This window comes from Arachis stenosperma, chromosome 4 (genome assembly GCF_014773155.1).
Source record: "Arachis stenosperma cultivar V10309 chromosome 4, arast.V10309.gnm1.PFL2, whole genome shotgun sequence".
Classification (NCBI taxonomy): domain Eukaryota; kingdom Viridiplantae; phylum Streptophyta; class Magnoliopsida; order Fabales; family Fabaceae; genus Arachis; species Arachis stenosperma.
Window position 1 is genome coordinate 17,657,365 of NC_080380.1, and position 14,150 is coordinate 17,671,514.

At 40.1% G+C, this 14,150-nt stretch overlaps 1 protein-coding gene across 1 annotated transcript; it reads right to left on the reverse strand.

The window, feature by feature from the left end:
• Positions 1–466: 466 nt before the first annotated feature.
• On the reverse strand, positions 467–1,816 carry LOC130974714 (pentatricopeptide repeat-containing protein At5g15280, mitochondrial-like). Its single transcript, XM_057899570.1, has one exon. It carries the CDS (start codon positions 1,814–1,816, stop codon positions 467–469), a length of 1,350 nt encoding a protein of 449 aa, XP_057755553.1.
• Between the last annotated feature and the right edge of the window lie 12,334 nt (positions 1,817–14,150).

Below are 14,150 nucleotides of genomic sequence, written 5' to 3' on the forward strand. Positions count from 1 at the left end.
TGAGTTTAAAATGATATTCAAGTCAACCAAATGTAACACCCTAATATTCAAATCCTTATGCTCGAGTCATAAGTCAATGATAATAAGGTGGTACGACTCTCAAGGGGGATTTTTTATACATAATTACAAGTAAAAGTGAAAGGAGTATTAATCGAGAAGCCTGAAAAGAGTAAAAATAAACTCGAGTTAAGCCTCAATGTAGTCCCTGAAGTTGTACTCGAGCCTCATAGTAGTCCCTGAACTTAAAAGTTCCTCAAATTCATCCCCGAACTTGCACTCCGGGACTCAAAGTTGTCCTTCCGGCAATTTCTGGCCAGCTGGAGCAACCGGAAGGCTGAGTTGGCAAGCTTAGTGACACGTGGGCATTACAACGGCTAGCTGATGTGGCAGAATAAACTCTCTTGAATCAATTTGGTCCCTTAATTGAAATTAAAACCTTAATCCCCAAATTTGAAGCCCACAGTGCTCACTCTGTTCTCTTCTCTTCAATTTTGTTCTCTTCTCTTTGAGATGAACAAAGTTGTTTCACTAACATTGAAAAGTCTGGCAGCAACAACTCTTGTCCCCAACGAAGCATTTCTTCAACCAAAACCAATGCCCTTTTCAAGTTATTATTGCTACACTCCTTCCTGAAAGATGAACTAAATTTGGGTACCATAGATTCTTCAAGAATGTGAGCAATGTGGTTCTCATACTCATCAACATCTGTATCCAAGTAAAGTCCATTTCCAATATCATCATAGAACTCTGTATTTGAAAGTTTCCTGTCATTGTCTCGTTTCAACCTCATGTTCAAAGGGTTAAATCCCAAAACGGTAAATGCCCTGGAAAGTGGATTCTCCATTGACGAAAGTTCAATAAAACCACCACTATCCATCTCATGAATCAAAATTTTCACTAGATCAAACCGTCTAGACCTACAATACACCGTTATAAGTACTCTGAAGGTGGAAATATCAGGCGGCGTCCCCCTATCCATCATCTCATTAAGAATGTGACGAGCATGCTCTAACAGGCCTACTTTAAACAACCCGCTTATAAGAGCGTTATAAGTATATATGCGCGGCACCAAGCCTTCTGATAGCATAAGAGACAAATAATTCATAGAGTTTTTCATGTTCCCTTCGCGACAACTCCAACCAATTAATATCCCATATGTTACTTCATCAAGTTTAAAGCCTATGTTTTCAAGTTCTTGCATAAAAAATCCTGCCATTTTTACATTATAGCTGCTGCACAAAGAATTTATAACTCTATTGGCAGCCACTACACTCGGGACACGCTTTACTTCGACAAAGAAACTAAGCAAATCATTGAAGTCCTTTTTCTCATAGTATGCAAAAGCAATCTCATCGAAAACGAAGCTACTAACCTCAGGATTGAAAGGCAACACCTTCTTGACAATGTTCCTTGCTTCCAGAATCTTTCTATTGCCACAAATTAGCATCACCAAATTCTCCAACGTTTTCGCCTCAGCACAATTCAATTTGCCACAGAAATCCAGCATATCAACTGAAACCCTGAATGCAAGCTCTGTTCTCTTCATTCTCACCAAAAGATTAACAAGAACATGGTAACACAACCGCAAAGGAATCATACCGCGACCCCTCATAAAATCATACACAAAAAAAGACCTTTCTAATTCTTTCATGTCAACATACCCTTTAATCAGATAATTGAAAATCTCATGATTTTCCAATGAAATTCCTTCACCCTCCAATTCAAATAACAAGCCATCAGCTTCTCTAAGCATCCCAACCTGCACAAGCAATGATGCCATGACCTCATAAGAGCACAAGAGATTCTTGAAACCCATGTTTCTCTCACCACACAATTTGAAAATCTGCCACAAAGACCTAACCATTTTTACATGAATCCCAACTCTGGCACACTCAGATTGATAACCAAACTTTACTGTTGCTCACATTGCTCCCAGCTGCATTGCTCGCGCTTGCATAACCTTCTGGCTTCAACGATGGAGAAGACAAGAACACAGAATCGAAGAGAAGAGAACATAGTGAGCACTGTGGGCTTCAAATTTGGGATTAGGGTTTTAATTTCAATTGAAGGACCAAATTGATTCGAGAGAGTTTACTCTGCCACATTAGCTAGCCGTTGTAACGCCCACGTGTCACTAAGCTTGCCAACTCAGCCTTCCGGTTGCGCCAGCTGGCCAGAAATTGCTGGAAGGACAACTTTGAGTCCCGGAGTGCAAGTTCGGGGATGAATTTGGGGAACTTTTAAGTTCAGGGACTACTATGAGGCTCGAGTGCAACTTCAGGGACTACATTGAAGCTTAACTCAATAAAATCGCAAAGTCGTGTTACTCACGCATCGACAACTAAAAGATAAAGCGTGAAGTCGAAGGCGTTATAAGAATAAAGTTATTAAGGAGAATAAGAAAATGACAGAAGGTGTATATATATATATATATATATATATATATATATATATATATATAGCATAAGTAGACATAAGTAGATAGCCACTAGACGCGACCCGTGAAGTTTAGGCCGGCTAGGGTACAGGATATAAGTAGTTGACATCAATAACTCCTAATCTCTCCCAAATGATTCATAAGAGCCTCTATAGGCAAGTTTTCAAAAGGATTAAATACATAGCATGAGTTCTTAAAAAAAAACAAAAGCGGAGAGAATCTAAGCAAAATGTAAATAAGAGATCTTAAAAGGTCTTCGCCGTCTTTCAGACAAATCACAGCTCACTGCTGAGCAGCTGGATTTGCATCTGAAAAATAAGAGATATATTCGGAATGAAAACCCTTGACCCATGGGTTCCAGTATGGTAAAAGTGCCAAATAAATACAATGCATTGTAATAAAAACTCACGAAGCATCCTAAACTTTCTTTCACCCAATATTCATCCTATATTCTCGCTAATCCATAAATAGGTAACTGTCATAAGGAAATTCTAAATCTAGTTCCTCTTCCTCATGCTTCCCAACTTTCTAACTTTCCAACGAATCAGAATCAGAATCATAAACAAAACCATCACCAGCTATTCTATCTCAGCAATTCTATATCAATACTTCATATCCTCACCTGAAGCAAGTGAAATCACTTCACTACGTCCACCCAGGGAGCTCAAACTATCTCATTTTCTACCTGGAGCAGTGAAATCACTTCATTGCGTCTACCCAGGAAACTCAAATTACCTCATTCAAAAATCATCATTTTAAATTATTCATGTCATTACTCCATCTTAACAAGAACAGCCCTCAGCGTCAACCGACACCAGCATGAGGGACCTCTCAGTTGTACAAACACAAGTAATACAGGCAAGTAATACACAATTAAAGTACAAGTAAGGCAAGTAGCATTTAATCAGGTAGCACAGCATATATATACAATTTGGCAATCCAAAACAAATAGGCAAACCCAAACAAGTCAAATATATGCAAATAATGAATGCCTGACCTATGGCTGATGATATCATCTGTCGGTTACAAAGCCAACACGACATGTCCTGGTAGCTAACCATTGGACAGTCCCTGCGAGCGCGCATCCCCAAGCTCAAAAATCAAAATAAAATATCCATGGGGGAGAGCTCATCCGGAAAGGTATAAGTGTCCGGCCATATCTTACGATGCAAGGTCAACAGAATCTCGGATTTCAACCTGGAGCAAGTGGAGCCGACCCACTGCGTCTACCCAAGGAAATCCAAAACTCGAATAATTTCACAAATCTCAAATCAACCTCAATTGGGAGCAAGTGGGGGCTAACCATTGCAGCTACCCCAGGAGTTGCAAACCAAACCCAGAACAAGTGGAATCAAAGCCACTGCATCTACCCAGGCAGGTATATCTCACCACGTCCCAGAGCAAGTGGACCAATACCACTGCATCTACCCAAGCAGGTATATCTCACCACATCTCAGAGCAATCGGAATCACTCCACTGCATCTATGCAGACAGGTGTTTAAAAGCTCAACCTAGAGCGAGTGAAATCACCACTACTGCCGCTACTACCCAGGCGTCACAATCTCCGACCTAGAGTAAGTGGGACGAACCACAACCTTTGCTGCTACCCAGGCATCTCAAACATTTATTCATTCAAAACTCCATAATTAAACTCATTTATCATAATCATCCTTCCCCATCTCATACCCGGAGCAAGTAGACAACGCCACTGCCTACTACCCAGGGTCACACATCACATTCAACATTTTCCATCATTATTCATTCACCACATTTAATCATTAATCATTAATCATATACATATACATACTCAGCTATAATTCAATTCTTATCACAGCCATCTGACTCATACTATACACAGCACTACCACCATCATCCTCAGCAACTTATACAATCATCATTACTCATCATTCATCATTGATTCTCACTTTACTTCCTCCACAAGTTACCACATGTCCTAGCTTTTTTTTATTACTAGGCATACTATAAAAATTTAGGACTTAAAGGATGAAATGGAGGCTTAGAAGTCTGAAATTCAGCTTTAGAAACTCAAAAATCAATTTTTGCTGAAAACGGGATCACGCGTGCGCGTCGCCCATGCGCACTCTTGCAAGGCGGAAAAGTAGGGTGACACGTGTGCGTCGCCATTGTGCACACATGGGAAGCAGAGAGGTGGAGTGATGCATGCGCGTCAGCCACGCGTACGCGTGGGTGCGTTTTGTGCTCCTCGCACAAAACCAGCACAATACCAGCGCAACTCTCTGGATTTTCTACTGGGAACTTACATCAATACAGCGACGCGTACGCGTCAGCCAGGCACACGCGTGAGAGAGTAAAAATCGTGAGTGACGCGTGCGCATCAGCCATGCGTGCGCGTCGGAGTACGTTTTCTTAAAAATTTTACTAAGTCTAAAAAAGCTGCAGAATTTCATTTTCGAACCTCAAACTTCCGCCACACATAACTTCTTCTACAAAATTTCTTTTTCAACCATTTTTGAACCGTTGGAAAGATTGTTGAATAAACTTTCGTAAAAATTCAATTTTGAAGAATTCCTAACTCTGAGGACTGAGTTACAGACCGCCAAATTTGGTCAAAAATCAGTTTTTATCCAAAAACGGAAATCACCAATTATTCCAATGTTCACAAACCAAATTCATTTTCACTCATCCAAATGACCACAACCCAACCACATTCACATAATTACACTCAACCAAACCTACCTCATCTATATAATTCAATTCAATTTCGTCATCTTCCACTCCTAAATTCCTAATGTCTTATTATTCCACATTTCTCCCATTTATTCACACACTTAATATTCAATATCCATTCAATCTCATATGACATCACACAATACACACATCACTTACCTTCCTTACCTCTTTTCGGCCTCCGGCCCAAGATTCACGGCCTCTAGCCTAAATTCACAATTTAAATGCATATGCCACAAACCAATATTCATTATCCAATTCATCAAATTCTCAACACACCAAACATACAAATTCACACAATTCTCAACCCAATTATTAATTTACATTACATATCAACTATACATATTAGTACCAACCATTTACATAATCCAAACTTAATCTTAGGGGCATCTAGCCTAGAAATTCTCATCACACAACAGGATACTTAAATGAAACTTAAACCGTACCTCTTGGAGCCAAACCAATTGAGCCTCTTCTTCGGAAGTCTCCACCAACCTTAGCTCCAAACCTCACCAAAGCTCCACAAGCAACACCAACCTTCCAATTGTGCACCAAAATCAACCAATACTCTAACATAACCAATTTCACACTTACAATCAACCTAGGGTTCATGAAAATGATAAATCACAAGGGTTGGAGGGTTTCTTACCTTAATCCACTATACTTTATGATGGATATCACCCATGACTCAAACTAGAGCACTCCTAAATAACCAAAATCATAAAATTACTCAACACCCATAACCAAACTCGAATTTAAGGGGGAAAACGAAAAATGGGCAGAGGACAGTGGATTACTTACCACAAAACTTAGATATAATTGTAGAGGATGAGAAGAGCGACGTGTGGCTGCAAACGGCTCGTCAATTGGAGTTCCGGAGAGAAAGTTATGGTGATTTGAAGTTGGTGGTGGCTAGGGTTTGATTTCCCCACTCTCTTCTCTCTTCACCACCGAACCTCTCTCTCAAAATGGGGAAAAATGATTTGTTTTGTGCTGAAATGAGTTCTTATGTAGTGTGGACTTGGGTCCACTTAGGTCCGGTTCACTTGGTTTAACCCGTTGGCTCAATTTTGGGCCATAACCTTTAAAATTAGAGTTTTAAACCGTATTTTAAATATTTCTATCTTTCCAAACTATAAATTCTTATTTCTTAACCTTGTTCACTCCTAATTAATTTTCTCAATTACAATACCGGACAGATCTCAACCGGTACTGCCGGTCAAATTTTCAGTGTGCGTTTTTACGCAGAAAACTATGTTTTCTGACTCAAAAAAATTTACTAAGTACAAATATCATATTTAAATTATCAAATTCTGTTGAGTTAAAAAATTAACTAACATAATTAATGATGAAAAATATTAAATTATTGGACTAATTATCCAATTAGTTTTAATTAAATTTGGTTAAGTGTTGCAGGCCAAAAAGAAAGAAAGAAGCAGCCTAATAGGATGGAGATCAAACCAGAAACACAAATGGGCTATAACTCACTTAAAGCCTAAATTGATTGAGCAAGGAATTCAAAATGGGCTGAATGGTAAGTGAATATAATCCAAGCCCAAGTCATCCCTCTCAAGCTGAATTCTCCATGGAGTAAAGCAAAATGAATCAGACGGGTCAAGCAAGTCAAACCCGATCCAAGCCTGATTGCTTCTCTCATTCAAACCCTTCCAATTTGCTTTCACCAAAAGTAACGTACACTTTTTCTTATTCAGTCAGAACTCAGAAAGAGAAAGAGAAAGTTTAGTCCCTAAGTTGTTCACCAAAGAAGAAGGAAAGAGAAGGTTAAGCAAAAGGTTGAAGTCTAATCACCCACATCAAACTGTATCAAGAAGTCAGACGCTAAAGGTGATTTCATTTCTTTATACATGCATCATATCTTCTTCTCTTCATCTTCAATATTCTGCCTATCCATTCTGGGTTACATGGGAAAGATGATCTTTGCTCTTCACTACTTTGCATCTACGGTCATAAGTGTGTCTTCGGGACCAAGTTAGTTTTCAATGGCCAAGATCTGGATTTACCATTGAAGATATCTGTTTCTGTTGTTATGTGACTTTCGGTCAACAAGAGAAGGTCAGAACCAAAGTTCCTACTTTGAGAATTAATGAAAAAATGGAGTTGGTGATTTGGTAAAGCACAAAGCTCAAGAGTTGACCTAGAAGAGAGCAACTCAGTAACATGCACGGAGATACAAAAGAAGTGGGTTCACCATTCAGAAGCAAAAGAGAAATAACTAGTGTTCTTAAGGTGTATATTCTGAGAAGAGCTCTCTGAAGAAGTTCATCTACTTGGACAGTGCTTCCTAGTCAAAGGAGCATTCCACCAGAATGAAGAACTGAATCAGAGGCTGGCAAATCTGGTTTATCACATAGCAAAGAGGCTGTTGAAGAGTCAATCTCCTTCATGTTTTACAGATTGTAGTTTACTTTTCAATGTTTATCTTTCTGTAATTTCTTGAGGTAAAAGGCTGAATGAGAGAGTCATTGAAAGAGCCTAAGAGAGAAAAAGGAAGAGAGATATACATGAGTAAAAAGCCTAGAGTTATTTCAGATTTCTTTAGGTTAAGTCTGTGTCTTGTATCTTGTACCTGTGAGGTATTGATGAGCGGATAATTTGTACGCTTTTTGGCATTGTTTTTAGTATGTTTTTAGTATCTTTTAATTAGTTTTTAGTATATTTTTATTAGTTTTTAGTTAAAATTCACTTTTCTGGACTTTACTATGAGTTTGTGTGTTTTTCTGTGATTTCAGGTATTTTCTGGCTGAAATTGAGGGTCCTGAGCAAAAATCTGATCCAGAGACTGAAAAGGACTGCAGATGCTGTTGGATTCTGACCTCCCTGCACTCGAAGTGGATTTTCTGGAGCTACAGAAGCCCAATTGGCGCGCTCTCAACGGCATTGGAAAGTAGACATCCTGGGCTTTCCAGCAATATATGATAGTCCATACTTTGCCCAAGATTTGATGGCCCAAACCGGCGTTCAAAGTCACCTATAAAAATTCCAGCGTTAAACGCCAGAACTGGCATAAAACTTGGAGTTAAACGCCCAAACTGGCATGAAAGCTGGCGTTTAACTCCAGAAAAGGTCTCTACACGAAAATGCTTCATTGCTCAGCCCAAACACACACCAAGTGGGCCCGGAAGTGGATTTTTCTGTCATTTACTCATTTCTGTAAACCTTAGGATTACTAGTTTACTATTAATAGGATCTTTTGACATTGTATCAGTACCTTATGACCTCATGACATTTTTACACGTTTCTTGTGTACTTTCCACAGCATGAGTCTCTAAACCCCATGGTTGGGGGTGAGGAGCTCTGCTGTATCTTGATGGATTAATGCAATTACTACTGTTTCCTATTCAATCATGCTTGCTTCCATTCTAAGATAACACTTGTTCTTAATCCGGATGAATGTGATGATCCGTGACAATCATCATCATTCTCAACTATGAACGTGTGCTTGACAACCACCTCCGTTCTACCTTAGATTGAGTAGTTATCTCTTGGATTCTTTAATCGGAATCTTCGTGGTATAAGCTAGAACTGATGGCAGCATTCAAGAGAATCCGGAAGGTCTAAACCTTGTCTGTGGTATTCTGAGTAGGATTCAATGACTGAATGACTGTGACGTGCTTCAAACTCCTGAAGGCGGGGCGTTAGTGACAGACGCAAAAGAATCACTGGATTCTATTCCGCCCTGATTGAGAACCGACAGATGGATAGCCGTGCCACGACAGGGTGCGTTGAACATTTCCAATGAGAGGATGGGAGGTAGCCACTGACAACGGTGAGACCCTACATACAGCTTGCCATGGAAGGAGCCTTGCGTGTTTGATGAAGAAGACAGTAGGAAAGCAGAGATTCAGAAGATGGAGCATCTCCAAACCTCAACCTATTCTCCATTACTGCAATACAAGTAACCATTTCATGTTCTTTTGCTTTTTACAATCAATCCTGATAATCTCTGATATCCTGACTAAGATTTACAAGATAACCATAGCTTGCTTCAAGCCGACAATCTCCGTGGGATCGACCCTTGCTCACGCAAGGTATTACTTGGACGACCCAGTGCACTTGCTGGTTAGTTGTGCGAGGTTGCAAAAGTTTGATTGCAATTTCGTGCACCAAGTTTTTGGCGCCGTTGCCGGGGATTGTTCGAGTTTGGACAACTGACGGCTTATCTTGTTGCTTAGATTAGGACTGTTTATTTTTGTTGGTTTAGAGTCTTTTAGTTGAGTCTAGTTTCATATTCTAAGTTTGGTGTCAATTGCATGCTTTTGTTTTTCTTTTAATTTTCGATTTTGCATGTTCTTAGTCCCTTTTTGATTCATAAAAATTCTAAGTTTGGTGTCCTCTTTGTGTTTTTCTCTTAAAAAATTTTCGAAAAAAATTAGTGTTTGATTTCTAAAAATTTTAAGTTTGGTGTCTTTTTGTGTTTTTCTCTTTCCTCTTTTTAAAAATCAAATCTTTTTCATAAAAATTTTTCAATCATATCTTTTTAATTGCTCTTTTCAAAATCTTTTTTATTTACTTAATTGATTCAGTTCTCAAATTGCTTTGATCTCATTTTCCTTTTGATTTTCGAATTTTTTTATTTTATTTTCCTTTTGTTTTATTTTATTTTATTTTAATTTTTTTTCGATTATTTCAAAAAAAAAAATAAAAATAAACAAAATTTATCTCTTTGCAATCATTATCATTTCCCTTTTGTCCACTATGGACTTAAGTGGAATTGATCAGTCCAAAAGGACTCTGGGGTCATATGCTAACCCCACTACAGCTGCATATGGGAGTAGCATCTGCACACCTCCCATCAAAGCAAGCAGCTTTGAGCTAAACCCTCAACTCATTATCATAGTGCAGCAAAATTGCCAGTATTCCGGTCTTCCACAGGAAGAACCTACTGAGTTTCTGGCACAGTTCTTACAAATTGCTGACACAGTACATGATAAAGAGGTGGATCAGGATGTCTACAGACTATTACTGTTTCCATTTGCTGTAAAAGATCAAGCTAAAAGGTGGTTGAATAACCAGCCTACAGCAAGCATAAAGACATGGAAACAGTTGTCAGACAAATTCCTGAATCATTTTTACCCTCCAAAGAGGATGACACAGCTAAGGCTGGACATCCAAGGCTTTAAACAAGAGGATAATGAATCCCTTTACAATGCCTGGGAGAGGTATAGAGGTATGCTAAGGAAATGTCCCTCTGAAATGTTTTCAGAGTGGGTGCAGTTAGATATTTTCTACTATGGGCTTACAGAAAAAGCTCAGATGTCTTTAGACCACTCAGCTGGTGGATCTATACACATGAGGAAGACAATTGAAGAAGCTCAAGAGCTTATAGACACTGTTGCTAGAAACCAATACTTATATTCTAGCAATGAGTTCGTTCCAAAGGAGGAAGTCATGACAGTAGTCACTGACCCTAATCCTCAAGAACAGATAATTGAGCTTAATCAACAATTGCTCCTGATGACAGAACAGTTAGCAGAATTTAAAGAGATGCTCCATGAAACTAAAGTTGCTAATAAGAGCATAGAACTACAGTTGAACCAAGCAAAACAGCAAATATCTAAACAGATAACAGAGGAATGTCAAGCAGTTCAATTGAGGAGTGGGAAGACCTTGAATAACACTGCTCAAAAGAGCAAAAAGCCAAACAAGGAACAAATGACAGAGGACAACCAAACCACTGTTCAAAATCCCTCTGAGGACAGTAAGAGCCCAGAGAGGAATTTTATTGGCGTTCAAACGCCAGAAAGGGAAGGAAAACTGGCGTTAAACGCCCATTCCTTGCCCAGTTCTGGCGTTCAAACGCCAGAAAAGGGGGAAAAGTTGGCGTTAAACGCCCAATTTCCACCCAATCCTGGCGTTCAAACGCCAAGGGAAAATCAGACACCTGAGAGTGCTGACAGTAATCCCTCTAAAAAGGCTTCTTCAACCACTTCTATAAGGAATAAACCTGCAGCATCTAAGGTTGAAGAATATCAAGCCAAGATGCCTTATCCTCAGAAACTCCGCAAAGCGGAACAGGATAAGCAATTTTCCCGCTTTGCAGACTATTTAAGGACTCTTGAAATAAAGATTCCGTTTGCAGAGGCACTTGAGCAAATACCTTCTTATGCTAAGTTCATGAAGGAAATCTTAAGTCATAAGAAGGATTGGAGAGAAACTGAAAAAGTGTTTCTCACTGAAGAATGCAGTGCAGTCATTCTAAAAAGCTTACCAGAAAAGCTTCAAGATCCTGGAAGCTTTCTGATACCATGCACATTAGAAGGTGCTTGCACCAAGACAGCCCTATGTGATCTTGGAGCAAGCATCAACCTAATACCTGCATCCACTATCAGAAAGCTTGGGTTGACTGGAGAAGTCAAGCCAACCAGGATCTGCCTCCAACTTGCTGATGGCTCCATTAAACACCCATCAGGCATAATAGAGGACATGATTGTCAAGGTTGGGCCATTTGCCTTTCCCACTGACTTTGTAGTGCTGGAAATGGAGGAGCACAAGAGTGCAACTCTCATTCTAGGAAGACCTTTCCTAGCAACTGGACGAACTCTTATTGATGTACAAAAAGGGGAAGTAACCTTGAGAGTCAATGAGGATGAGTTCAAGTTGAATGCTGTAAAAGCTATGCAGCATCCAGACACACCAAATGACTGCATGGGCGCTGACATTATTGACTCTCTGGTAGAAGAGATCAATATAGCTGAAAGCCTAGAATCAGAGCTTGAGGACATCTTCAAAGATGCTCAACCTGATCAAGAAGAACCAGAGGAGGCAAAGGAATTTTCGAAAATTCCTCAGGAGGAGGATAAGCCTCCTAAGCCTGAACTCAAACCACTACCACCATCCCTGAAATATGCATTTCTGGGAGAGGGTGACACTTTTCCAGTAATTATAAGCTCTGCTTTAAATTCACAGGAAGAGGAAGCACTGATTCAAGTGCTAAGGACACACAAGACAGCTCTTGGGTGGTCCATAAGTGATCTCAAGGGTATTAGCCCAGCTAGATGCATGCACAAGATCCTGTTTGAGGATAATGCCAAACCAGTGGTCCAACCACAGAGGAGGCTAAATCCTGCCATGAAGGAGGTGGTGCAGAAAGAGGTCACTAAATTACTAGAGGCTGGGATTATTTATCCTATTTCTGATAGCCCCTGGGTGAGCCCTGTCCAAGTTGTTCCCAAAAAGGGAGGCATGACAGTGGTTCATAATGAAAAAAATGAACTGGTTCCTACAAGGACAGTCACAGGGTGGCGCATGTGTATTGACTACAGAAGACTCAATACAGCCACCAGAAAGGATCATTTTCCTTTACCATTCATAGACCAAATGCTAGAAAGACTATCTGGTCATGATTATTACTGCTTTTTGGATGGCTATTCAGGCTACAACCAAATTGCAGTAGATCCCCAGGACCAAGAGAAAACAGCATTCACTTGTCCTTCTGGCGTGTTTGCCTACAGGAGGATGCCCTTTGGTCTGTGCAATGCACCTGCAACCTTTCAAAGGTGCATGCTCTCTATCTTCTCAGATATGGTAGAGAAATTTCTGGAAGTCTTCATGGATGACTTTTCAGTATATGGAGACTCATTTAGCTCCTGTCTTAATCACCTAGCACTTGTCTTGAAAAGGTGCCAAGAGACTAACCTGGTTTTAAACTGGGAAAAATGTCACTTTATGGTGACTGAAGGAATTGTCCTTGGGCACAAAATTTCAAGCAGGGGAATAGAGGTGGATAAGGCAAAGGTAGAGGTAATTGAAAAATTACCACCACCTGCCAATGTTAAGGCAATCAGAAGCTTTCTGGGGCATGCAGGATTTTATAGAAGGTTTATAAAGGATTTTTCGAAAATTGCAAAACCTCTAAGTAACCTGCTAGCTGCTGACACGCCATTTGTGTTTGACACACAGTGTCTGCAGGCATTTGAGACCCTGAAAGCTAAGCTGGTCACAGCACCAGTCATCTCTGCACCAGATTGGGCACTACCATTTGAATTAATGTGTGATGCCAGTGATCATGTCATTGGTGCAGTGTTGGGACAGAGGCATAACAAACTTCTGCATGTCATCTATTATGCTAGCCGTGTTCTAAATGATGCACAGAAGAATTACACAACCACAGAAAAAGAATTACTTGCAGTGGTCTATGCCATTGACAAGTTTAGATCTTACCTAGTGGGATCAAAGGTGATTGTGTACACTGACCATGCTGCTCTTAAATACTTACTCACAAAGCAGGATTCAAAATCCAGGCTTATAAGATGGGTGTTGCTTCTGCAAGAGTTTGATATAGAAATAAGAGACAGAAAAGGGACAGAGAACCAAGTAGCTGATCATCTGTCCCGGATAGAACCAGTAGCTGGGGCGTCCCTCCCTTCTACTGAGATCTCTGAGACTTTCCCAGATGAGCAACTCTTTGCCATTCAGGAAGCTCCATGGTTTGCAGATATTGCAAACTATAAAGCTGTGAGGTTCATACCCAAGGAGTACAGCAGAGTGCAAAGAAAGAAATTAATTTCAGATGCCAAGTACTACCTCTGGGATGAACCATATCTCTTTAAGAGATGTGCTGACGGAGTGATCCGCAGATGTGTACCCAGAGAAGAAGCACGAAGGATCCTATGGCACTGCCATGGATCACAGTATGGAGGACATTTTGGAAGTGAGCGAACAGCCACTAAAGTCCTCCAGTGTGGCTTCTACTGGCCTACTCTCTATAAAGACTCCCGAGAGTTTGTGCGTAACTGTGACAGTTGCCAAAGAGCTGGTAACCTGCCTCACGGATATGCCATGCCTCAACAAGGGATATTAGAGATAGAATTGTTTGATGTATGGGGGATTGACTTCATGGGGCCATTTCCACCATCATACTCAAACACTTACATTCTGGTGGCGGTAGACTATGTATCTAAGTGGGTAGAAGCAATTGCTACACCCACTAATGATACCAAGACCGTGCTCAAATTTCTCCAGAAACACATCTTCAGCAGATTTG

What these genes read in the sequence shown, in the direction of transcription:
- LOC130974714 (XM_057899570.1), bottom strand. Translation starts at nt 1,816, where the DNA reads ATGGGTTTCAAGAATCTCTTGTGCTCTTATGAGGTCATGGCATCATTG.